Raw genomic sequence first — 26,611 nt, 5'->3', positions numbered from 1 at the left:
GGTGCAGTGGTAGCACTGCTGCCTCACAGTTAGGAGACCCGGGTTTGCTTTCTGGGTCCTCCCTGGATGGAGTTTGCATGTTCTCTCGGTGTCTGCGTGGGTTTCCTCTGGGAACTCTGGTTTCCTCCCACTGTCCAAAGACATGCTGGTTAGGTGCATTGGCGATTCTAAATTGTCCCTAGTATGTGCTTGGTGTATAGGTGTGTGTATGTGTGTGTGCTCCCTGCGGTGGGTGGCACCCTGCCCAGGGTTTGTTTCCTGCCTTGCACTCTGTGTTGGCTGGAATTGGCTCCGGCAGACCCCCGTGACCCTGTACTTAGGATATAGCGGGTTGGATAATCAATGGATGGATTAAAAAAACTGGGTTGAAAAAAAAACCTGCAGCTCCAGGACCAACATTGCTAACCCCTGATTTAAAGTAACTGAAGAAGTCCACTAGATGCCAAGCTACCTTCAGGACATTTTGGGTGTGAACCCAGGGGTCTGCAATGGCATGGGGCTTTTTGACCAATATAGAATGTAGAAGTGAAGAAATTTAGAAATGTAGAAGGGGGGCTCCCCCACCGCTCTCTGAAATGATCTGGTATAACAAGTCAGGGGCAATATGGTGTTCAAGTCTTTCCTGGAAATCAAGAGGGAGAAATAAGGTGCTGCATTAAAGGACCCGGTGACTGTGCACCGCACTGTTAAAAGAACGATCAACTCTCTTTTAAGGAGCTAAGTCACCCAGGGGCCTGTGGGGACCTTAATCCTGCCATGGAGGCCACAGTACCCTCATCAACACCATGGATGTGAATGGGAACAGCAACTGGCCTATTGTCCCCAAAGCCCATCACCATTTCCCGCAGCTAACTTAGGGTAAATAAACAAGAAAGCCCCAGAAACAGAACTGTGACAGCACTGTTGTATTTTTGGATGGAATCCACTGGGGTATAATCAGTACATCCCACCCTTCTGTTCCTTTTTGAAAATGGAGCTTTCTGTGAACATGAAAGGCTTAATCAATGATAAAAGAACAAATATTAAAGACTGCCATCATTTATATGAGATCTGACTGAAAATGAGCAAAGGCAGGTAAATGGGTACAAAAAAGCAGCTAATAGTGTAAGTAAAATTATCAAAAGGCAAATACAAAAGCAACTAATGAGAGGGCAGACATGCTTGTTGTGAATCCGAAAAAATGAGATAAACAAAGAACTTGAAAGAATCCTTAATTGAGCACTTAGTGATTGTCAGGGGGTAAATTAAATAATAAAGCGGATCACCCAAAATGAGCCTCAGGTGACTGCTTGTAATTGTGGTTGCTAAGCAATGGTAAACGAGAGCTGTGGTCAGAGGGATACACCACATGAACGGTGATGGGCAAACATCTCACAGGGGGGGGTTCATGACAAGTTTTGTAATCCCAGTGATGTTTTAACATTTAGGTTCACTGCTGGTTAATACTCTCATGTTTCTGTCAGCCCGTGAGACAGTGTGCATGTATTGAAGCTACCATGGTGTGTGGAGTGTAAACTGCTGTAAAGAAAGAGAGCAAAGTACGAAGGTGTGACAGGAGAGAAACGTGGGCCATTCTCATCTGCAGCCCCGATCTCTTTAGGGATTCCTTCACTACACACAATGCACTTTCTGGTAAATTATCAAACAAAGCAAATTGCTATGCTTAATTGTATTCTATTTTTTGATAGTTGGCCTACTGTATATTTGGTAATACTACCAAATACTGTTCCACAACTTTGCTTTCTGAGATAACAATACAAGATATGAAATGTTATTTTTAATAGCCAAGGCACTGAGCGTAAAATTGCTGTATTTCAATCATTCTGCGGTGATTTTTTTTTCAGCACATCTGACAAAAGTCAGGCATATGCTGTTCCTATTTTAAGTTCCATGCCAACAACACCTACTTGGGTGTAAAATTATTAGTAAAAAAAAAAAAAGAAAAAAATTTAAAACACAGAATGACCTAAAAATGCATGCAAAGAAAGAAAAGCAGACATCATAGAAATGTTATATCATTACAACAAAGCTCTTTTATTAGCAAATTCCTTAGGAGCAAAAAAAAAAAAAAACCCAGTAAAATAGAAAGATTTCAGATGTTTAAAACAGCACTGCAGATTTATCAAATAGCACTTACTGACATATCAATGACCTTTCACAATGAGGCAAATCTGAGCCATTACAAGAGTAAACACGTTTGTGATTTCGTTTTTTAAACTCACAGCCTGGAAAGAAGCAATTACTCAAATGTCCTACAATAGTAAACAATAGTGAAAGCATGTCTCTAAATGTATACAGTGTAGATATATATAGATAAAGATAAAGACAGTATCTAGATGTGATATTCCTATGTACAGTCTATGACATTCTTTATTTTAAAAAAGATGGGAGAAGCCTGTGTTTTTAACTGTGACATGTAATGAAGTGTGCATATGCCTGCTTTGATTTGTGCTTCATCTCCGCTCCTCTCCTCTCTCTCTGTCTCTCTGTAACTGTACAGCTTTAAGCTGACTGAGTGAGGGTGGTTCTATCTTGAATGGGAGGGATGCTTTTATCTTAGCAGCCGCACACAGTGTATGAGAGAGGGAGGGAGAAGAGGAAAAGGAAAAACATTGTGCCACAGAGTCTGATGGAGGATCTCTGTTAATCAGAATAATCTTTAGCATTTTAAACTTGCTGAGGCGTAGGTCTTCGGATTTCTGGATTTACTATACACCGTAAGGCAAGAATCAGAAAGAAGTCTAAAATAAAAATCAGGAGAAGAGGGGGTCACCTGCTTGCATTTCCAAATAATAGTGTAGACATTATTTAATCTTATACAACAAGAAAGAGTGCAAGTGGTGGGGTGCTGGTGTGAATGGGGGGTGTTGGCGGGGGATGAGAGGTGATAACTGAAGGTCCGTCTGGATTTGCCGTTATAAGCTAAGCAGCTGCATACCCCCATACCCATTTTTAGCAATCTTTTTTTTTTTTTTTCCAATTTATTAAAGTGCATCTTTTCTCCTGTCCTTCGCCAATTGATCTGAGCGGGCTGTGGTGACCAGTGATGAATGAAAAAATGGGCGATAAAGGAACCAGGTAAGTGTTCAGGCTTTTTCTCCTATTTCAGTTTCTTGCTTGTCTTTTTAATGCCTGTTTTGCCTTTTTATGCGTTAGGTGATGTGAAGCATAAAAATTCCTTCAATGTTGCCTTGACTGCTGTAGTTGTTCCTGTAAGAAGCTTTTCCTTGAACTACTAGTTTGGTCTCTGAGTGTCAATTAGTATACCATGTCCTAGATACTAATTATTAATTACTACTTTTTGTAAAAATCTTGAGCAAATTCTGTTAAAAATATAAATAACAGCAGCATACATTGCATAATATTCTGTACTTTAATTTTTACATTTTGGCACATTCATATTGGCATTACCTGATTTTTGACAAAATAAATAATATTTAACCCTGAAAGTATTGCCTGAATCACGATGCCCATCTTGAGCTATTTGAAACAGCTATGTATAAAAAAAATGTGATACAAGTCACTCATGTGGGCTAAACTGAAATGTCACATTAAATATTATCATTTTATAAATTATTTTGTTGTTCTAAAAGTTTTCTGTCTGTGACCTCAGGCCAAATAACAATATATGTCAAAGGGTATTCTACAATCGTAACCTTTGTATTTCTTAAATGTATTTAAAGATCTACACATAAATATGTTTTAAGACAGTGCTGTTGCTGTGGCTTTAGGGTAGAAACTATTTACTTCAGTGCCTTTAATTGTGACTGGCTTACCAGTGACTGGAATGTCACTTTGCAGTATTCCTTAATATTGACGAGCTTTAAATATTTTAAGTAAAAGTAACTCTGAAGAGAGCAAGCAAATCAGAAAATCTTAAACTGCCTGCAGGAAAATGGAGATAGACAAAGATGGTCTCAAAGCTATTAGCCTTTATTTCAGTTTGCCTGTTGAATCATCGTTGTAGTAAACTGGGATGTTGTAATGAAGGCTATGGTTTGACAAGTCGGACTTTCGATAGGAGGAGCGCTTATCGTGATCCTTTTTGACTGGCATTACTCATACAAATCTCCTTTTGTAAGCTTCTGAGCAGAAGGCCAGTTGGTCCACCAAGGCAGAGGCTGCTGATTTTTGTTTAATTGCTTTGAAGAGAAGGCTCAACATCGCCTTAAATGATTTGAAGTTTTTAAGCCACAGAGAGATCAAAAAGCTCAGAACTTCAGTGTACATGCAGATTAATAATGTAATACTTTGGGCTTTACATTTTATTTTACATTCCATATTTTAAACTATTTTAATCTAATTTGGGGTTGCTGGAAGATAAGGTATAAAGATCTTTAAAACTGTATTTTAATAAAATAGCATTAAACTACGATTAGCAATAATTTAATCTCTATCTATCAAATCCCAATTGACATGGTGCTGCAATTCATTGAAGCTCATTTTTCATTTGCTGTGTGTACCCAGTACACCATTCTTTATATTCTTATTTGGCTTAGTAAAGATATAAACATAAAAGGAAATGATCAAAAGGAAATAAGTATGAAATTGTGCAAAGTAGCAACCAACAGAAAAGCGAATCAACATCCATGAGTGTAGAAAAATGTGCAGTATCTAATGCAATAAGAACATGTGTGCTGTTTGACCACACATGCTTTTTACGAGTAGAAATAGTTTGTAATCCTTCTGGTCGGGTCTGACAGCTCCTAGCAAAAGAGAATACCTTTACAAGTAGAAGGTGTTGGTTGGTTGTGAATGGACAGACATATGATGGACAAAGCGACAGCAATGGACTCTGGGCTTCCTGTGGGGAAAGGTGAACAGAACTCTCAATCCTATTCCCGGTGCTCATGAAGTTCCTGGCAAAAATAGGAAGAGTGACCTTTCAAGGTTGATAGATAGATAGATAGATAGATAGATAGATAGATAGATAGATAGATAGATAGATAGATAGATAGATTGATTGATTGATTGATTAATTGATTTGCAAAGAAATGCATTACTTTAATTCACATCTATAAAAAACAATATTGTAGGTGCTGCTGTAAAAGAGCACAGGTGCTGTCACATTTAAACTATAAAACACAGCATCAAAGTCTCAAACCAGCTAAATCTATTTCTTGTCGCAAGGCTCAGAAATATATCCAGACAGCACAGAGTATCAGCACATCATAGGGGCCAAGCGCACGGTCACAGTCGGCAAATTTTAAATTATCAATCAATGTAACACCCACATCTTTGTGATATGAAAGGTAAACTGGAGTAACCTGAAAGGCAAAGACTGGGTATGGGACTCTCATCCGTCCTTAAGGCAGCTGTACTAATCACCGTCCCACCATTGCACCCCACATTTTAAATAATTTCCACATAAATGAAATAACTGGGCTCACTATTCCGTTGTGATATATTTTAATGATCGGTTTTATTTTTGTTGGCTATATTATTGGGATAACTCAAATCATTTATTCATTTATTACTCATTCTGCACCTGTTAATCAGCCTATAGCAGCATGTCCTTTAACTGTGGCAGGATGCTGGAGTCTTCAGAAGAAATCTTCGCAAACGCACAGAGCACACAATCTCAATAAAGTGGCACCCCATCCTGGATTTGAACCAGTGCCCAGGAGCTGTGAAGAGGAAGTGAAGCCAACTCTCCTACCCTGATGCATATGTCTTGTGATAAATTACATTTTCCATTTTATGTGATGTGGGTTCAATATCTGGATGGACAGATCAATATGCCCATAATGATAGTTACCTAAGGAAAACTAACTGCACTGAATTATTAGTTTAAATATGCAAAAACAGATAAATCAATATGCTTTGTTAAAATGATTTTAACACTTTAATGGGTTTGAAAGAACTAAATTAGGAGAAAGAGCATATGAGGTTTTTACAGTGTTTATAATTTGCATTATACTCCTACATCCGTCCACTAAACAACTTATCCAGTTCCAGATTGCAGGGAGTCATTGTCTGTTCTGGTAGTGCTGGGTGCCAAGTAGGGACCACCCGGGATAATGAGGTCTCACACAAAAATGTCACTATATGATTTAACTATGAGAAGAAGGGATGGAGAGGCCATTTATACTTGAACTGTGCCAGAGTTACAGTCAATTAGTTCGGAAACGTATTTGATTTCTCTGAATATAAACTGTGCCCTCAGTATGCTGTGATTTTCATTTTTAGTACTCTGAAAGCAACAATCGTTTTTAAAAATCTGAAAAGAGTAAGGTAAGTCAATAGACATTTGCTTTCAGGGATATGCCAAACCCATTTACAATGGCTCAGTTCTGTGTAGCATTGATTCATAATAATATTTTCCATGAAAAGCAAAGTTTCAGCTTTGAATACTGTTTCTCTTTGTGAAAGCAATTAATGGGAGTCACCGTATATTGATTATTGATTTGCAGTAAAGTCGGCCATTTAATTTGATAGACTGTGGACAGATTTGGTCTTAAAAAGGGAAATTCAGTGCATGATCTTTACTGTATTTAGAATGTCTGCTTTTTTGTTGTTGTCAGTTGCCTTGGATTATTGAAAATATATAAGCAACAAATCATACAGTCTTAACAGTGTATTTTTCTTTTCTCAAATGCTGAAAATTATTATTACAGTAAACCTACACTTTAATAGCAACATTCTTTAGGAAAGCAGTCCAAAGGTCACATGAAAAGACAAAGAATAGCATATTAAATCAAAATCAGAAAATTAAGGGATTTACTAGATCATCAAGGGTAAAATTATAAAAGCAACAGGGTTCATTTAACATGTGAAACTAAAAATCATAAATTGTAGACTAGCTATGGGTCAAAAAGGTATGGAAACAAGACCACATGGAGAAATATTGGGGTGCATTCAGGGACATAGTTAACTGATTTTAAAGTTTGAGGCTTTAACATTTTTAGCTGCTTCTTTAAAGAGTCAGTTATCACATGTTCCTTTGTTAAATATTATTGTAATAATGTGTTATATTCTAAAATAATAGCGATAATAAAATGCATTTACATGCATTCATATACTACATTAAATCCATCCATCCATTATCCAACCTGCTATATCCTAACTACAGGGTCACAGGGATCTGCTGGAGCCAATCCCAGCCAACACAGGGTGCAAGGCTAGAAATAAATCCCAGGCAGGGAGCCAACCCACCGCAGGGCACACACACTCATTCACCCACCAAGTGCACACTAGGGACAATTTAGAATCGCCAATGCACCTAACCTGCATGTCTTTGGAATGTGGGAGGAAACCGGAGTACCCAGAGGAAACCCATGCAGACACGGGGAGAACATGCAAACTCCACGCAGGGAGGACCCAGGAAGCGAACCCAGGTCTCATGACTGCGTCACCGTGCTGCCCTACATTAAATCCATCTTTTTTAAAAGTACTTTAAAATCACGTAGTTAAAAAGTATTCCAAATAGTTTTGTGGTGGCTCAGCAGCTTTCATCGATGGCAGAATCCAACTCAAGTGATGTAACGATGGCATCAGTTGATGTGTGTTTGTTAGTTAATGGTGGTGGAAGGTATGGGACTAATTGTACTTCACACATAACATTTTTTTAAAAGAAGTACCTAAGAGAGAGTTAAATTGTTAGCTGCTGCTTCAAACCACAATGATGCAGATAACACATTTGTAAGGTTGTCTTTACTGCCATGTAAACACTGAGCACATGTTTATTGTGGAAGTGCTTCTAGAAGGCATTATGGGGACTTGGCAGAGTTGCTGCCCCTGGTTTAGTGAAAGTTTTTCTCCCAGGGGAATTTATTAATTGAGCCCACTTGAACTTTATTCCACCCTGGAATTGTACATGCGTCACTCAAGGTGTGATGATGTTGTCATTCATTATTGGTGTGTTTCTAATATTGTACTTCTGTACTCGTCCGTATGAGACATGCAAATAAGAATTACATTGCAATATGTACACATGACAATAAACTTGAACTGGACACTGAAGAACTGAGTGTGCCAATACTATAGGTTTGTATTTCATATAGCAGGTGGATATACCTCCAATAAAAAAGTAATATCTACAATAATCCTGCCATCACTCTATTAACAGAATCCTCATTGAAAATCAAACAGACATAAATTGAATGACAGTGTTAGAGAATCTCAGTGTTCACTTCAACAGTCCTGGATAAAATATTAATAAAATATTACACTTTTGTATATGAATGCCTATAAGAATGTATAGAACTGATAATGCCTCAATGGTATTCAAATACATTTCATTTTTTATACTGTTTTTCACTGAGCACTGAATAACAATTTGACAAAATGACAATAGTCATTTGCAGCACAGAATGCCATACTGTAGTATATAAATGATTGTGTGGTTTTGCAAAAAGTCCAAGTGTGTGACTTTGTTTTAACAATGCAATAATCAAAGACCTGTCACTAGTCCCATAACCAGCGAGAGTGAAAGGGGAAACGGTTTATTTTGGAAACTGTAAATTATTTTTTGATTTGATTACAATATGCAAGCTTTCGAAACAACTCAGGCCCCTTCTTCAGGCAAGATGTAATACAGAAACTGGAGTTTTGCAATACAATTTGGGTCTGTAGTCAGGTTGTCTGTTTCAGTCAAAAAGATGCAAACACTCCTCATATCTGGCAATAAAACTTGTGTCTCTATTCAAACCATGTTGCAATGTGTTAAATTTTATCATGAGTTTAACTTCCCATTCTTTTCTCTCTTGCTGTGTTCTGAAGTTGCCCATAAGCACTGTGACTTTAAAGTCCTTCTCACAGTGCCCATGGCTGATGAAGTGGGCCGCTACAGGAACATCTGTGTTGCCACATTTAATGTGGAATCTGTGTAAATTCATTCTCTGGCGAAGTGTTTGTCCAATTTCTCCCACATAGAGTGCAGTGTCAGGACATTTCATACAGAGAATTAGGTAGACCACGTTGGATGATCGGCAGGAAAATGATCAGTTTATGCGATGTTCTACTCAGCAGTGTGGTATAACTACATTGTCTGTATTATAAAATTGAGCACGTGTTTTACATCTTTTCTGTAAGTAGGGAGTTTTGTCACTTTCTGTTGGTTCACTTAGGAAGCTTCGGACAACTAGTTGCTGCAGGTTTTTTAGTTAGCCAATAAAAGGTGTCATTTTGCTTGACTTCTCACTACATTCATAATGGCTAACACAGTACAACACCGTAGTACTATTGATTTGAGCACAAATTGTGTGACACATAAACAGTTGTAACAATAGTGAGTGTAAAAATAGGGAGGCTCTCAATACTAAATTTTAAAAGTAATCACGTCTGGAGCAACTACAGAGCTGTATTCTTTAATGTCCTGAGCTACTGCATCAAGCAAGTTGAACTTTTGTTAAATTAATGAAGTCTTAAAAATAGTAATATGGAAGCATGTATGCTAGAATTATAGAGTATTAAATGTCCTACCCTGCTGATTACAAATGATTTTGCGCTATTGTGCTGTCACTTGACGTTCTGTGATCTCACCCATTGGTATGAAGATGATGTATCAACATCAGTTATTGATGTAGGGGTTCACCTTGCTGTTTGTTTTATTGATAAAGTTCACAGAACCTATTTACCTATAGACATCCATTTTAAATTAGTTTTCATAAAAACAGTAATACATAAAGAATTTTGTATTGAAACCCCTTGTAGACATCTTCATAGATTTTAAAACCATTGTTTCATCAGGATGTTGGCCTCTTGAGACCAAGTGTTGACATTTATTAACACATTTAATACAGGTTTCTTAATTCATAAAAATAAAAGTTAAACTATTCCAAATGACTTATAATACAGTACTTGAAATCAGTAGTTTCTAAGTTCAGCTCTGAAGGCCCACTCTGATGGCTGTATTTTTGCCATAGCTTTAAATGCATAACTGTTTTTTCTATGGATTTTACTCCTTTAATTGTACCTAACACTGTATAACAATTACCAACAAGTAGAGCAGGCAACTGATGCTAAATAATGAGAGGCTGCAGCTACTTTAGTGCTAACTAGCAAGTTCATTAGTAAAACACCAGAAATATAAATGATGATCTGAAAAACCACAATAAAAAACTCTTACACATATAAATGCTTGCTTGCTAAAAATGTAACAAACCCAGTTTTATAATGTCTGGATTGACACCAAAGCATTGAAACCCAGGAAGTAACAGCTTACTTAATTAATGAAGCAAATATTAGTTGAAATAAAACCTGAATCCTCTGGACTGTACCTGGGAATTAGAGCTTTAAATAATTATAAAATAATAATTTCTAAACATAAGAAAATGTTCAGACATACTTTTATTAATCTATTACTGCTAATTCTACTTTCATTTTGTTTGCTTTAGTTTTTTAGATTATGATATTGCATGTAAGCATCAAAATGTGCAACATGGGAACCATCTCTGCCTTAAAAGACAGTCCACAAGAGGATATATTAACTCATACATATACTCACATTCACTCGCAAACAAGCAGTTTAGAATTCACAGTCAAATTAAGAACATATCTGCAGACTCTGAAAGGAAAATGGAGCTCCCAAAGGAAGCCATGTGAACGTGGGAGAAATATGAATTCAACATATTAAAAAATGAACCATCTAGAAATTAAAAAATACATCCAAGATTAATGGTTAAATCTGTCTGGTCCACCAGCAACTTTCTGAAACTAATTATCCTGTAGTCATTACTTAATAGTGGTTCAGTGAACCGCATACTGTATTGCTTATTAGAAAATATTAACTAAAGACAAGCTTACATTCTTGTTAGTATTATCATATCATGAGCTCAAAACAAACACATCAATAAATGACTTCTGTTGTGTTTAAAGTATATGTTTTCCTATTTCTTGGGACATTGAGACACAGTGGGTAACACTCATTCCTCAGAGATCCATCCTTCTGGCTTGAATCCTGTTGTCTTAGTGGAGTCTGAACATTTTCTTCATGTCTGTGTGTGGTTTTTTTTCTCACATTCCACAAGATATGTATGATAAATTAATATTTTACTCTAACTTCGCCCTAGTTACATGAATGGTCCAGTTATGGATTACTGCACCATGTAGGGTTGGTTTTCTGTGGTTTTCTGACTTGTACCCAGATTTGCTGAGATTTGCTGTGGGCTCCCATTACTTCAAATTCGATGAAACAGAATTGAGACTGTTATGTCATGTATGTTTAATACAAATTTGCTCAAAATCACCAAGCAGTTCTGGTGATTCACTTTGAGTAGTAAGGAAGACATGAAGAAGGTTAGGAATGCATGATACAGTTGAGAGAATAGCAGAAGAGATTGAAAGCAGAGTAATGTATTCTTCAGAGCATTATCTGGGTTTTAAAGCTGCAAGGCTAAAGAGGCATAGAATGGCAGAAAAGATAAGGTAAATCAGAAAGAGGGTTTGTTAAGCAGGGGAGTGACACAAGCACATTCAAAGAAATTGGGGACTTGATCACACTGTAAAGCATTGACGAAGTTCAGGGGAGAGTTAGGAGTAATTAAAAGTAAAGTACAAGAGCTCTTCTGCTCTTCTTTGATGCCCTGCACATGTACTCTTGGCTGTACCTGGAGCAGATATATTTAAATATCTGTTCTTAAAACTTACTTTCTTGATACCAGTCAAAATGTTCCTGTCCCTGCTGAAGCGTCTAAGTGTCTTGAACATTAAGATCATTAACTGTGATGATCTGTCTTCTGATTTTAGTACAGAACAGCACATTTGTTGACCTATAGTGTTGTTATTCGAGATGGTCGCATCTCTTGAGAATGGGGAAATGTCACCCCTCAGTTAACCACTAATGCTAAACCTGGCCAATGGAGGTATTTCATCCAATATGCATGTTAATGATGTGACCGCTTTCAAAATCCCACAGAGTGTTGATACTATGCTCTCATTTAACTTTGTACAGAAGGTTTGCAAAACAAAATATGTACAATATTCATTTGTCAACCCAACTTCAATTAAGGATGTGTATTTCATACAGATAAAGGCTGACTCAAGCCTTGACTTGAGTAGCTCTACAGATACAGTGCGGAACATTTGATCATTTGTCAAGATTATGCATGCTAAATTTGGTGAGATTTGGACAATGCCTTCCTTGCTTCTTTTACAGGTTGTATGTACTCATAGCCTGTCCCACCTACAATGGTAAATGCCAGTCCAGTGCATTGCATTCATCACAGACCATCAGTTTAGACTTGCTGGTCATGTTAAATGCATGCCATTGGACTATTGGAGGAGACCCATGTAAACTAAGGCTAAAGAAGGCACCCCAGCTGAAAATTAAATCACCATTTCAAAGTGCCACCCAGGATCTCAAACATCTCATTATAATTGTTTTTTCTACACTTCTTGCTTCTTATTTGCCTTATTTAATATTATGACATCCGGTTACTCATTAAAGTGTCACAAACTGGCAGCATACCATAGAATTATGTTTATTTATCCACAGAGTTAGGACATCATTAGTTCTGATTTAGAAAGCACACGCACACACAATGCTTTGCAAGTATACTCCAGGGAGATTCACAGCATTAAGGCAGTAATTATATTTCCACGCTTAGTCAGTCTTGCAGCTCGCCTCTCTAAGGCTGCTAGAACTGATGTGCTCTACCAGTTACGGCATAACAGCCAAGTTTCTAAATAAACCACTCCCAGGGTTGACTTCTCATATGCTACCCTGTCTTCTGAGGGTTCAGCTGAGGTTTCCAGCTGCTCAGCTCTACACTGCAGCAGATGCCTTTGTGCTGTCCCTAATGAATCTTATAGATTAATTAGTAGTTAGTTACAATTCCACTGAAGCGCTGCTTATGAGCAAAAAATATTGACTCATTTTCACTTAGGTATTAACATTGTATAATTGTCTACTGCTATCTTTTTAATTTCTGTCAGCATTCTTTTAAAGGCCATTTTTGAGTTACTACAACATAAGATGGAAAATTGTAGAAAAAAATACATAAAAAAATTGAAAAGGATAAGCAGGGAACTGCATGTGATAAAATATATTTATGTTAAGATAGTGCAGAGATGCGTCAGCGAGCATCCGCACACAAAAACAAGTTTAAGGTTATTTCCATGCTGAAAAGGAAAGTGGGTTAATGAAACAATGACAGCTGTATAGCCTACATCAGGTGTGCGCCAGAAAAAGGAAAAGCAGGTAGCATAAATTGGAGATATAAGAAGAAGGTGAGAGGAGGTATGAAATGACTGCCATTAGACAAGAAGAAGGAAGAGATTACAAAATTAGTCGATCATTGAGACCTGGAGAAATACGGCACCCAAAGCTGAGAATGAGCTTCTGATTTTCTTTGAAAAGTGTCTTTGAAGCCCTGTGAAAGAACACAAACAAGTAACATCAGTGTGGCTATGATTGAGGGATGTGTTCTACAAAAGTCTTTTTGAGGACTTTGATTTTAATGGCAATTCTCCCTGAAACAGTTTGCTAGTCACCTCACTGTTTCAAATATGCCGATGGCTGGACTGTAGATAAGATTTTTAGACTGGCAAGAGATCTGATGTTTAATATTGAAGTTACCAGAGGGATGAGATAAAGGATATTGTTGATGATGCATTTACATGTGACACAGCGGCTCCAGTTGCAGCTCAAAGTGTCTAGTGAGGAATGTGGCTCTCTTCTGTGAGACGTTTGCATAGGTTAAGTGGTGACCAGTCTCAGCAGTTTATTTCAAAAGAGGCATCAGTGCCCATAAACCTGTCCTCCTCAATCCTACATGATGATATACTGTATGTTTTTCTGTGACCTAAATCTTCCCTAGACAAGTAGGTTGCAGGCAGAATTTCTCAAAAGTCACCTTATTAGCTTGGGTTCTGGGCTTTTCATCTAGCACTTCTGTATCTTGCGTAACTGTCAGCTTCCTTTTTACATTTGCTATTTGTTCCAATATGCCAACTGGGCAATTTAATGAATTATTAAATGTTATTGCATTGCTCTTCAAAAACCTCAGCCACATGGAAATTAAAAAAAAAAAAAAACTCATGTGGAAAGAGGATGTTAAAACATGCCTTGAATTGTGATGGTGGAAATAAAAATATTCTAGTGCACGTATTGCTTGCCAGCATGTCAGAGACATTTTAGAATCTGACACTTATGAATACAGTATCTCAGAAGAACAAAATATCAAGTTTATAGGACATGTGAGGTCAGTAATCATGCTACTTCTAACACCAAGAATGTATACAGAATTTCACAGAGACCTACCTACCCTTCCTGGCCAAAATTATCAGAAAATATAGAAATGTAACAAAAACAGCAAACAGAAACATACACAAAAGGAAAATAAAAACCTTCAGTAATGTGTAGTTGCTAGGGGAAAAAAAACTGTTGTACATATCTTAGGGAATCTCATGAATCATTTTGTTCTGTTTTCACAGAAGTGATGTTATTTTTGTTTATTTTATTATTATTTGATGAAATCACTTCACTGCCATTTTGTAGTCAGGTTTTCTTTGTTACACCTCCATTTTCTGCATTATATTTACTGTTGTGGCAAATGCCATTCATTGGCAGTCATGGGACTCTACATTGTGATGTACCTTATCATCACCCTTCCATTATAATAGATGGCAGCCTACTTAGACTAGCAAATGAATATTGTTTTTTTTTAATGCTTGGCTTCTTATTTTCTATCATATTATTCTGGGTTTCCTAAAGAAAAATCTTTTTCCTGGTCAAAATATCTATTTAAAAGAGGGAATACATTTAAATGTCTAGGTTCAGTGGTAGCTCAAGATGGAAAATTAGATACAGATAACCCATAAAGTGCAGTGTAAATGGAACAATTGGAGGAAGGTATCATGAGTATGGTGTGATTGAAGAATTAAGGTGAAGGTTAAAGGTAAGGTTTTTAAGACAGTCATAAAACCAGCAATGATGTATGGAGGTGAGAAATGGACAGTAAAGAGAGTGCAGGAGAAGACCTTAGATGTGATAGAAATGAGAATGTTGAGATGGATGTGTGAAGTTGTCAAAAAGCACAAAAAAAGAATTGAAATAATTTAGAGGTATAACAAAAGATTTGTGATGAGGAGAGACAATGAATATGTGGGCAAAAGAGTAACGGGAATGGAAGTAAAGGGGAAGAGAAATCAAAGGATGCCAAAGAGGTGGTGGACAAATAAAGTCAAAAAAGATCTGAAGGCAAAATACTTGACTAGTGAGGAGGTGCAGGACCAAGCTGTTTGGAGAAGGTTGATCAAGTAGATCAACCTCACACAGAAGTGGTAAAAGATTCACTATGATCTGTGACAACCTGCTACCTAGCTCATCCCTTTGGAATTCACAAGAATGAAAGTCAAGACTACAAGACCATGGCTGGCTTATACAGTATGGAATGATGAGAGAGGTTAGCAATACAGCAGGTTTTTATATGTTCATTTAAATAATGAGTGATAGTTTGAAGAAATTGCATGGCCAAGTATTTTCCAAGCTTTAAATGAAAAAAGAAAAGTGATGGTAGTACCTGTGATAATAACAATATAAATCACCAAAATTGCCTCTTTCAATATCCTGTACTCTAGGCACATACTGTTATCTGTTGAACCAATGACCCTCAAAGCTGTATGTCTTGCTGGCGGTAACAGAAGATAGAAACTTTTAGTACCGATCAAGTTGGTGGTTTATGAATATCAGACAAATCCATGACCTAGCTGATGTTTAATACAGTATTTGGTGCCAGAGTGTTTGTAGAGCTTCCAGCAAACTCAATAGTAGTACTTGAATCAAACCCATTGCTAGAGTTAGCAGAGACAGTGATTGTGTTTCTGCCTGCCATTGGAATCATTGAAACTTTATGTGCTAACAGCTGACAGTTTTGCAGTTCTGTTCAGTTCCTTTCACTAATAAAAGCTTCAAGTGTCAAGACATCATTAGTACTTATCTTGCCTTGTTCATGTTCCTGTGCAAAAGGACCAACATACATAGCTAGCAAATCTAGGAAATCACTAGTTGATGTTCTCCAGTTAATGTTAGATCTATTGAATGGCTGCAACTGGTACAATTTACAGTAAATCTTGTTTCCTAAACCTTGTTAGGCAGATTTCCCTCTTAAAATTGTTATCCACATATATATATATATATATATATATATATATATATATATATATATATATATATATATATATATATGAAGTTTAATTAACTCATTAATTAACTTAACTAACTCATATAGTGACAAAGTAGCACTGACAATTTTACAATGTAGATTTATAGTTAATCAATATTTTATTCAAGTGAGATAAATACATATAGGCAAAATATATGATATTTTTCATTTGTAAAAAGCAACAACAACAACAATAATAATAATAATAATAATAATAATAAATCTAAATTACAAAACAATTTGCCAGTGAGCAAAATGGGTGGGAATAGGCCTACCCAGACCCTATACTGGCACACCTGTAATGTAGCCCAGCATGACTTCACACATTCACACATTTGATATTGATGTTCAACTCTTCTTAAACATTACTGCCAAGTGCACATTGGCCAATGAGAAGCTCACTGTGTCGGGACCTGGACTTTTTTTAATATTTTTTCTGCTTTTTCTTTTCCTCTAAAAATAATGTATATATTATTTTGAAGTTTTAGAGATCAAGGAATTTAAAGAATTGTCACAGCACCAATTTTTTTTATTATGGATGCTGCCCTTGTTTACTGTTTGCAATGCAGGGTTGCTAGGCAGTGTGACCGGGAGTGTGTGACTCATGACGTTATTACCACAACCATATTTAAAGGTCTGCTGTGGGCTGGTGCCCTGCCCGGGGTTTGTTTCCTGCCTTGTGCCCTGTGTTGGCTGGGATTGTCTCCAGCAGACTCCCGTGACTCTGTAGTTAGGATAGAGCGGGTTGGGTAATGGATGGATGGATGGATGGATGGATTGTTTAAATGGATACAAATTATTTTCTGTTCTTTGACTTTGATATATGTCTGGTAGTTTGGCTTTGGCTGCCTGAAATATTCTGGTTACTAAATCCTTCACCTCATTTCTCGATTTTCGATTTTGCATATTCATCCTGACATTTTTTTATTTAATTTTTAATTTTTTTTTTTTTTTTTTTATCGTAATTCCTGCTTACAATCTTGGCTAGTTGTTAGACATTTTCTGATTCTGTCTTAGTTTATACTTCTGCAATTCTGTACAGTCAGTACACATTGTTTGCCCTCTTTGCAGAATCTTTTTTAAACTACATGCATCAAATATTAAGAAAACTGAAATGTGAGATCTACAGCATAACGTAAGAAGCTAGAGTATTCAATGCCCCCTGAGAGCTCTTCTTAGTAGTCTACTGTCATAAAACTTGGAGTCATACCAGACGACATTTTAAAAATGTTATCTTAAATTATAGCTACTATCTACATTTCACATGTTTGCTAGCATGTGCAGTACTGTCAGAAGCCCTTGGTCCATTCTTTTCTACCTTCATTACCTTGTAGCCTTTTTAATGCAACATCTCTTGCCTCCCGGCGTAAAGAATCAACAGATTAAGGATTGCTGCTAATGTGCGGTTGATTCTTCACAAATGCAACTTCACTGCCTTCCTTTACTACATTAACTTATTTTCAAAATAACAAGCCGACATCCCGGCATATCTGAAGTGAATATTTGCCCTCTAAACCTGTCATTTAGTGAGATCTTCAGTTGTCCCGTTTGCTGATCTGAAGTCCCAGTATGTACTTCACAGTCCCCACTCCTACATCCTTCTGCCTCCAGCTCTGGACAATTTTTGAACTTTCTCATGAGGCTTTCTTAACTTATCTCTCTTATGTTTTGGACTCCAATAGATTGTATTGATTTTCCTTTGTAACTGACTATTTCAGTCCTCGTGACTTCTGTTATCCCACTATTTCTGTTGTATTGTTTTCATGCCTTGATATCTAATTGTACTGTTTATTATTGGATCATCTTTAAGTCTTGCTGTCTAATTCCATATAAATTCATGTATCTGGTTTGTGCCCTGCTGGTCAAGGATCTAGCACAAAATAGCCTTGAAACTACATTCAAATGGTTCAGAAAATGAAGTGATGTATTTATTGTACAGTGCATAGAGACTGATTTGAATGGTCTGACAATAGAGCTTTACAGCAATCAGTTCTTCTTGATATAAATCTATGATTTATGGTGCGTTATCATGGACAGCTGTGAATTCCTTCATCTTAGTAATACTGCATGTTTTAAAATTTGCATTTTTGATAATATATTAAAAAAACAGAAATAAAGCAATGTATGTCTGCCAGATGAATTCAGTAACAGGAAATAACAACAAATGAAACAAATATAATTGAACAACACAAACATTTTCTTATGGCAAATGACAAGTTAGTATGGTATATGAAAACTGTTTTTCAGCTGTGCATTAAGCAAGTTTACTTAAATTAACCACATGAATCACCTGGGCACAATTTTATGCTGCCACCTGCAATATACTTGTTTTCTACATAATACTTCCTATACGCCGATTTATAGTAATAACCCACTATAAACCACACAGAAGAACAAATCAATACCTGTAAGTCTCCTTTGATCAGTAGAAATAGCCTCATACTGGTTGGTGGGCTGTTGGTTTGATTCAGAGGATCCCTTGAATGATTTTTTGTTATATCAGTTTACAAGATGACCAAAATTGATGAACTGAAGCCAAGGCATTTTATTGCAGACAAGTTAGAAGGATGGCTGTTTTTACTTTAGTGTTAGTAAAACTCCCAACACCAGTGATGCTACTTGTTGGAAATGTGAAACAAAGACCCTTTGTTACACAAGGGGATTTAACTGCAACTAAGTAAAGTTATTTTAAAAATGCTCAAAATGTCCTCATGTGAGCAGTCAAGAATGCTGCTTAAAGACAAGTTAACTACTGCTGCTTTCAGGCCACAACTGTACATATGAAGGTCTTGTTAAGGTGCATTTGAGTTTCATCAACATTTACATCCAGGCCTTTAATGACCTCTTAGGCACAGCCATCAGCAATGTGTCTGTTTGCAGAGAGAGTGTTGACCTTGTCGAGAGGTTTACTTACCTTGGCAGTGACATTCATGTCGCTGGTGACTTTTCCTGTGAAGTCACTAGACGGACTGGCGGAGCATGGGTGTTCATGAGGTCGCTGGAAAGGGGTGTGTGGTGCTCCCGATATCTATGCAAAAGGACGAAGGTCCAAGTCTTTAGAGTCCTGGGGCCTCATGTAAAAATGGTGCGTATGCACAAAAATGTTGCGTAAGAACGTTTCCACGTTCAAATCACGATGTATAAAACCTAAACTTGGTGTACAGCCATGCACATTTCCACGGTAGCTCATACCCTGTCGTACACAAGTTCTGCGACAGTAGCTCATACCCTGTCGTACACAAGTTCTGCGCTCACTTTTGCAGACTGGTGGTACTCAGTGTCAAAGCAGTTCCAGTGTGGTTTCCCTTTCTTTTTTAGATCCACATCCCTGATGCGGCTTTATAATCACACTGAAATGAATCGCATATTGTTTATTAGTTTAATGCATCTGATTGTAATTAACCTGTAACAATATAATGGTCCACAGAATGGTCAAACTATTCCAAATACCACAGCTGCTTTAGCGTTGTTACTCTCACTGCACCTTCTTCTTCTTCTTTCAGCTGCTCCCGTTAGAGGTTGCCACATCGGATCATATTTTTCCATATTACTCTCACTGCACCACTCAGAGTATTATTATCACTGTATCTGAGTGTGAATCACAGCTGGACAGCAGCTGATCGGAAAGAAAATTATCGGTATACAGCGTCAAGCACACGCTGCCTCAGCCATGCTGTCTATTGAACTGCACTCATACGACAAATGCTTCAGAGCCTTTCCTCGTGGTTCAGTAACAGTTTCATCCTAAGAATTCTAAACGCACTCAATCAGTCCATCAAGTACCTTACCTCACTGTAAACTTGTGATACAGTTATAATATTGCACAACCTGAGCCACTTTATAAAGCGCGTATTTACATATGATGATGATATCATTTTTAAGATGAAATGCAGCAAAATATGTTTTATTATATTATACAGATAAAACTTTAATTTAATTTAAATAATCTATATTGTTAATAATTAAACATGAGAGGACACGGTGCCACAGCGCTAGCGAGCCGCATTGAATTGTTCCTGCCTCACGCTGTATTTATGCTGGTGCTGACCTGACACTGAAAGGATAGATGGATAGAATAATTAAACATGTACTACGAAGATATTTCAATGTTCCTTAAAACTTTTGAAGAATCGGCGATGTAAGTTTACAGATGGCTTAACGTCTATTACAGAGCTGATTGTATGGCGATTGGGTTTTTGGAGAAAGAAAAGTAAGGACAGGAATTGGAGGTTAGTACGTTTGAAAGAGACAGTACGGCTACAATAAAGTATTTCATCAAAGGTAGCACACGGTGCAGCAAACATCTTGCATGAGGCATGAACAATCACTGCGCTATCGTGTTCCCATGTTTAATAACATGCTTTAACTCCTATCATCATGAAAATGATATCAAGTATACATCTCAGTATTTAAATTTTTCAAAGAGCTGCAATATCACGAATGTAATGGATTTTGTGTCCTGTCGGAGGAAGAGAAAGCCCGGAAGAACGTAGTGAATCACACACATAAAGCACATAGAGGATCAAATACAAAACAAATCATTTAACATGTCTACTGGTGGTAGTTATGATGGGATTTGAGAAACTAGTAAATTAAACAATTTTAGGATGAAGCTTATGATCCATCCATCCATCCATCCATCCTCTTCCGCTTATCCGAGGTCGGGTCACAGGGGCAGCAGGTTAAGCAGAGAGGCCCAGACTTCCCTCTCCCTGGCCACTTCTTCCAGCTCTTCCGGGAGAATCCCAAATGCGTTCCCAGGCCAGCCGGAGACATAGTCCCTCCAGCGTGTCCTGGGTCTTTCCCCGGGGCCTCCTCCCGGTTGGACGTGCCCGGAACACCTCACCAGGGAGGCGTCCAGACGGCATCCTGATCAGATGCCTGAGCCACCTCATCTGACTCCTCTCGATGCAGAGGAGCAGCGGCTCTACTCTGAGTCCCACCCGGATGAATGAGCTTCTCACCCTATCTTTAAGGGAAAGCCCAGACACCCTGCGGAGGAAACTCATTTCAGCCGCTTGTATTCGCAATCTCGTTCTTTGGTCACTACCCATAGCTCATGACCATAGGTGAGGGTAGGAGCATAGATCGACTGGTAAATTGAGAGCTTTGCCTTACGGCTCAGCTCCTTTTTCACCACAACAGACCGATGCAGAGCCCGCATCACTGCGGATGCCGCACCGATCCGCCTGTCGATCTCACGCTCCATTCTTCCCTCACTCGTGAACAAGACCCCGAGATACTTGAACTCCTCCACTTGGGGCAGGATCTCTCCCCCAACCCTGAGAGGGCACTCCACCCTTTTCCGGTTGAGGACCATGGTCTCGGATTTGGAGGTGCTGATTCTCATCCCAGCCCTTCACACTCAGCTGCGAACCGATCCAGAGAGAGCTGAAGATCACGGCCTGATGAAGCAAACAGCACAACATCATCTGCAAAAAGCAGTGACCCAATCCTGAGTCCACCAAACCGGACCCCTTCAACACCCTGGCTGCGCCTAGAAATTCTGTCCATAAAAGTTATGAACAGAATCGGTGACAAAGGGCAGCCCTGGCGGAGTCCAACTCTCACTGGAAACGGGCTCGACTTACTGCCGGCAATGCGGACCAAGCTCTGACACCGGTTGTACAGGACCGAACAGCTCTTATCAGGGGTCCGTACCCCATACTCCCGAGCACCCCCACAGGATTCCCGAGGGACACGGTCGAATGCCTTTTCCAAGTCCACAAAACACATGTAGACCGGTGGGCAAACTCCCATGCACCCTCCAGGACTCTGCTAAGGGTGAAGAGCTGGTCCACTGTTCCGACCAGGACGAAAACCACACTGTTCCTCCTGAATCCGAGGTTCGACTATCCCTCCTCTCCAGAACCCCCGAATAGACTTTTCCAGGGAGGCTGAGGAGTGTGATCCCTCTGTAGTTGGAACACACCCTCCGGTCCTCACTTTTAAAGAGGGGGACCACCACCCCGGTCTGCCAATCCAGAGGCACTGTCCCGATGTCCATGCGATGTTGCAGAGGCGTGTCAACCAAGACAGTCCTACAACATCCAGAGCCTTAAGGAACTCCGGCGTATCTCATCCACCCGGGGCCCTGCCACCAAGGAGTTTTTGACCACCTCGGTGACTTCAGTCCCAGAGATGGGAGAGCCCACCTCAGAGTCCCCAGGCTCTGCTTCCTCATTGGAAGGCATGTTAGTGGGATTGAGGAGGTCTTCGAAGTACTCCCCCCACCGACCCACAACGTCCCGAGTCGAGGTCAGCAGCGCACCATCCCCACCATATACGGTGTTGACACTGCACTGCTTTCCCTCCTGAGACGCCGGACGGTGGACCAGAATCTCCTCGAAGCCGTCCAAAGTCGCTCTCCATGGCCTCTCCAAACTCCTCCCATGCCCGAGTTTTGCCTCAGCAACAACCGAGCCGTTCCGCTTGGCCTTCCGGTACCTATCAGCTGTCTCCAGAGACCCACAGGACAACAAAGTCCTATAGGACTCCTTCTTCAGCTTGACGGCATCCCTCACGCCGGTGTCCACCAACGGGTTCGGGGATTGCCGCCACGACAGGCACCGACCACCTTGCGGCCACAGCTCTGGTCAACAATAGAGGTACGGAACATGGCACATTCGACTCAATGTCCCCACCTCCCTCGGGACGTGGTTGAAGTTCTGCCGGAGGTGGGAGTTGAAGCTACTTCTGACAGGGGACTCTGCCAGCCGTTCCCAGCAGACCCTCACAACACGCTTGGGCCTACCAGGTCTGACCGCATCTTCCCCACCATCGGCCAACTCACCACCAGGTGGTGATCAGTTGACAGCTCCGCCCCTCTCTTCACCCGAGTGTCCAAGACATATGGCCGCAAGTCCACGACCACACCACAAAGTCGATCATCGACCTGAGGCCTAGGGTGTCCTGGTGCCAAGTGCACATATGAACACCCTTATGCTTGAACATGGTGTTCGTTATGGACAATCCGTGACGAGCACAGAAGTCCAATAACAAAACACCGCTCGGGTTCAGATCGGGGGGGCCATTCCTCCCAATCACGCCTTTCCAGGTCTCACTGTCATTGCCCACGTGAGCATTGAAGTTCCCATCAAAACGAGGGAATCACTAGAAGGTATGCCCTCTAGCACCCCCTCCAGAGACTCCAAAAAGGGTGGATACTCCAAACTGCTGTTGGCATACACACAAACAACAGTCAGGACCCTTCCCCCCACCCGAAGGCGGAGGGAGGCCACCCTCTCATCCACCGGGGTAAACCCCAATGCACAGGCTCCGAGTAGGGGGGCAATAAGTATGCCCACACCTGCTCGGCGCCTCTCACCGGGGGCAACTCCAGAGTGGTAGAGAGTCCAGCCCCTCTCAAGGAGATTGGTTCCAGAGTCCAAGCTGTGAGTCGAGTTGAGTCCGACTATATCTAGCCGGAACCTCTTGACCTCGCGTACTAGCTCAGGCTCCTTCCCCTTCAGAGAGATGACATTCCACGTCCCAAGAGCCAGTTTCTGTAGCCTAGGATCAGACCACCAAGGTCCCGCCGCCACCACCCAACTCACACTGCACCCAACCTCCTTGGCCCCTCCCATAGGTGGTGAGCCCATGGGGAGGAGGACCCACGTACCTCTTGGCTGTGCCGGCCGAGCCCCATGGGTGCAGGCCCGGACACCAGGCACTCGCCATCGAGCCCCACCTCCAGGCCTGGCTCCAGAGGGGGGCCCTGGTGACCCGCGTCCGGGCAAGGGAAAACGTCGTCCTAGGTTTCTTCATCTGAGGTTTGTTGAAGCTTATGATGTTCTACTTTAATGACAAAATAAACTACGTGATTAAAGTGGAAATTTTGAGATTAAAGTTGACATTTTGTGATTTTCCCCCACTGTGTGCCTATTTTTTTTGTCTGTACCCTAATAAGCTTTCATATGACACTCAGACGGTGGGCTACGACTCGTCTTTTCACGGCGACTTTGATATGTGACAACTTCTTTTTTATTTCAGGCACTGTGAGACTTTGTGAACTTGAGATTTCGAGTTTCTCCGACACTCTGTCACTCGATCAACTTTCTTTTGTTGTTTATACCACTGTTTAAACCAACAAATAGTACATTTTCCTTTCCTCCACTTGGTATTCGCTGAAATTCTATTTTCCATCATGCTTTTGCCATTGCCTTTTCACAGAACACTGAGCTTAAGGGCTATTTATATTGATTTGTATATTAAAAGAGGCGTAATTCTAGGAGGAGTTGGATTGGGGCAGCAGGCGCATACACGTGCGTTAATTTTCACGCTGACCGGGATTTATGTAGCAGAAGAACGTGGAAGCTGGCGGTCGCACAGATTTATGCATCTACATTTTTTTGTGTGTAAGCACATTCCTGCTTTAGTGCTTATGTCATGTTATAGTGCAAATTCTACGCAGGGCGTTATGCATGAGGCCCCTGGTGCTTCCTGTCTTGCTATATGGTTGCGAGACATGGACGCTATCCAGTGACCTAAGATGAAGACTGGCTCCTTTGGTACTGTGTCTCTCTGGAAAATCCTTGGGTACTGTTGGTTTGACTTTGTGTCGAATGAGCGGTTGCTCATGTAGTCCCAAATGAGGCATACTACCTGCATTGTGAGGGAGCGTCAATTACGGCACTACGGCCATGTGGCGCGTTTCCCCGAAGGTGATCAGGCTCGTAAGATACTCATTGTTATGGACCCGAGTGGCTGGACCAGGCCAAGAGGTCGCCCATGTAACACCTGGCTGCGGCGGATTGAGGGTGGGACAGGACCACGTGTCTGCCTGGGTGGTTGCAAACCTGGATCCCGAGTTGTTTCGTTATGTAGTGGGTGTACCAGTGTATGCTCCCCAACTTGACTTGAACTTGAACATTTACGCATGAAAAAAAACGTATTTCACTCCAACATTTAGTGAAGTTGACATTATTTGTCTTTAGGCTGGTTTACAAATGTTCAGATACACAAAAATCTACAATTAAATGAAACTCAGTTCCAACTTCCTGCAGGGGTTCCAGGTTTTGTTCATGCTTTGTACCTGCTGTTGGCAGAATAGACTTCCCTCAACCCTGAACTCAGTTAAGAATGTTATGATGTGATCAGTTAAATTATTCTATCCATCTGTTTTTTTTTTTCAGTATAAATCATTTTAAGATATTGCAGAGTTGCATTTACATTGTACATGAATCTTTAATTTAACTGAATAAAACATTTTTCCATGAATTCATTTGTGGAGTACTTACAAGTTTTGCTCTCTAATTGCCATCCCCCACCTTTTCTAGCTAATCATTTCCTGCATTTGAAGGGCATTGCTCATAAAGCCTTGCTATGTGCTGGTGCTTCATGTGCTAGAAGTACTTTTAAGTGACATCTAAACGGAGTTAGGGCCATTACATTTGTTACCACAGAGTGGAGTGGGTTCAGTTAAAGGTCAGAGACAGGCACTGCTAACATGAAAAACATTATAAAAATAGACTTGGAATTGTTTAGGAATATTTTACTAAATGAGAACACTGCAATATCAGTGGATTGTAAACAGAAATACCAAATAAATGAATTTCAGCTGTAAGATGTTGTGCTGTTCAGTAAATGATGGATTAGGGAAAGTGTACAAAGCAACAAGGACTAAATTGAACAGAGACAATTAATTTTAAGGCAAAACCATACTCAAGCTAACATTTAAACAAGTGTTGAAGTGTATAGCAAAATAACAAATATATTTTGTCAGTGTGTTGAAATATCCATCCATCCATTATCCAACCCACTATATCCTAACTACAGGGTCATGGGTGTCTGCTGGAGCCAATTCCAGCCAACACAGGGCGCAAGGCAGGAAACAAACCCCGGGCAGGGCGCCAGCCCACCCCAGAGAATATTTGTAATCTATATATATAAAAGTCAGTGTATGTGTGCACGTGTGTATGCGTGCGTATGTTCCAGCATCATGTCCGAACGGCTGGAGCGATTTTAATGAAACTTGGTACACATATTTCTCATTGGTCAACTAAACATACTCTAGGGTGAAATCAACCCTCTCCCCCCACCTCCCCCATTTCTTTGATCTTTCATTTTTGTATGCATGTTATCATCCAGTTGACACTCAGAACAACCACCAGAGGGCAAACTGGAGGTGACTGCCAGCATTCTTTATGTTTGAGCTCAACTGCGTGCCTGTTGCTTTTGAATTTAAATAGAGTTGGTCAGGTTGGCATCCCAATTATCTTTGTGACTCGAGACATCATATATATATATATATATATATATATATATATATATATATATATAAAGCAGACTGTCACAATCTTGCAGTTTTGTATACATGTTATCATCCAGTTGAACACCATTGCGCCCCTGCTTTTGAAATTAAATAGAGTTGGCCAGTTCCGAATGTCAACTGCATGATGACATACATACAAGACCGCAAGATAAGCACATTAGTGAGTCTTCATCGTTTGTTAATTTATTTTTATTTTTAAAGTTGTGTTTTTCAAACAATTAAAAAAAAAACA

The 26,611-nt window shown here is 39.7% G+C and overlaps 1 protein-coding gene across 2 annotated transcripts in view; it reads left to right on the top strand.

Annotated features, from left to right (window-relative positions):
* Nucleotides 1–2,584: 2,584 nt before the first annotated feature.
* The window catches only part of arrb1 (arrestin, beta 1), a 297,593-nt gene continuing 273,566 nt past the window's right edge, over nt 2,585–26,611 (top strand). Inside the window, exons 1-2 of one of the 2 annotated variants that reach the window (XM_039745638.1) lie at nt 2,585–2,683; nt 2,991–3,078. In XM_039745638.1, coding sequence (XP_039601572.1) covers nt 3,047–3,078 — 32 coding nt within the window. In that variant the 5' untranslated portion in view covers nt 2,585–2,683; nt 2,991–3,046. Of the gene's footprint in view, nt 2,718–2,990; nt 3,079–26,611 lie in introns of both variants that reach the window. The other variant, XM_039745637.1, reaches the window with a different exon arrangement.

Source organism: Polypterus senegalus, chromosome 2 (genome assembly GCF_016835505.1).
Source record: "Polypterus senegalus isolate Bchr_013 chromosome 2, ASM1683550v1, whole genome shotgun sequence".
Taxonomy (NCBI): Eukaryota; Metazoa; Chordata; class Cladistia; order Polypteriformes; family Polypteridae; genus Polypterus; species Polypterus senegalus.
Note: the sequence above shows the minus strand (reverse complement) of the source record. Positions and strands in the feature narration are given on the sequence as shown.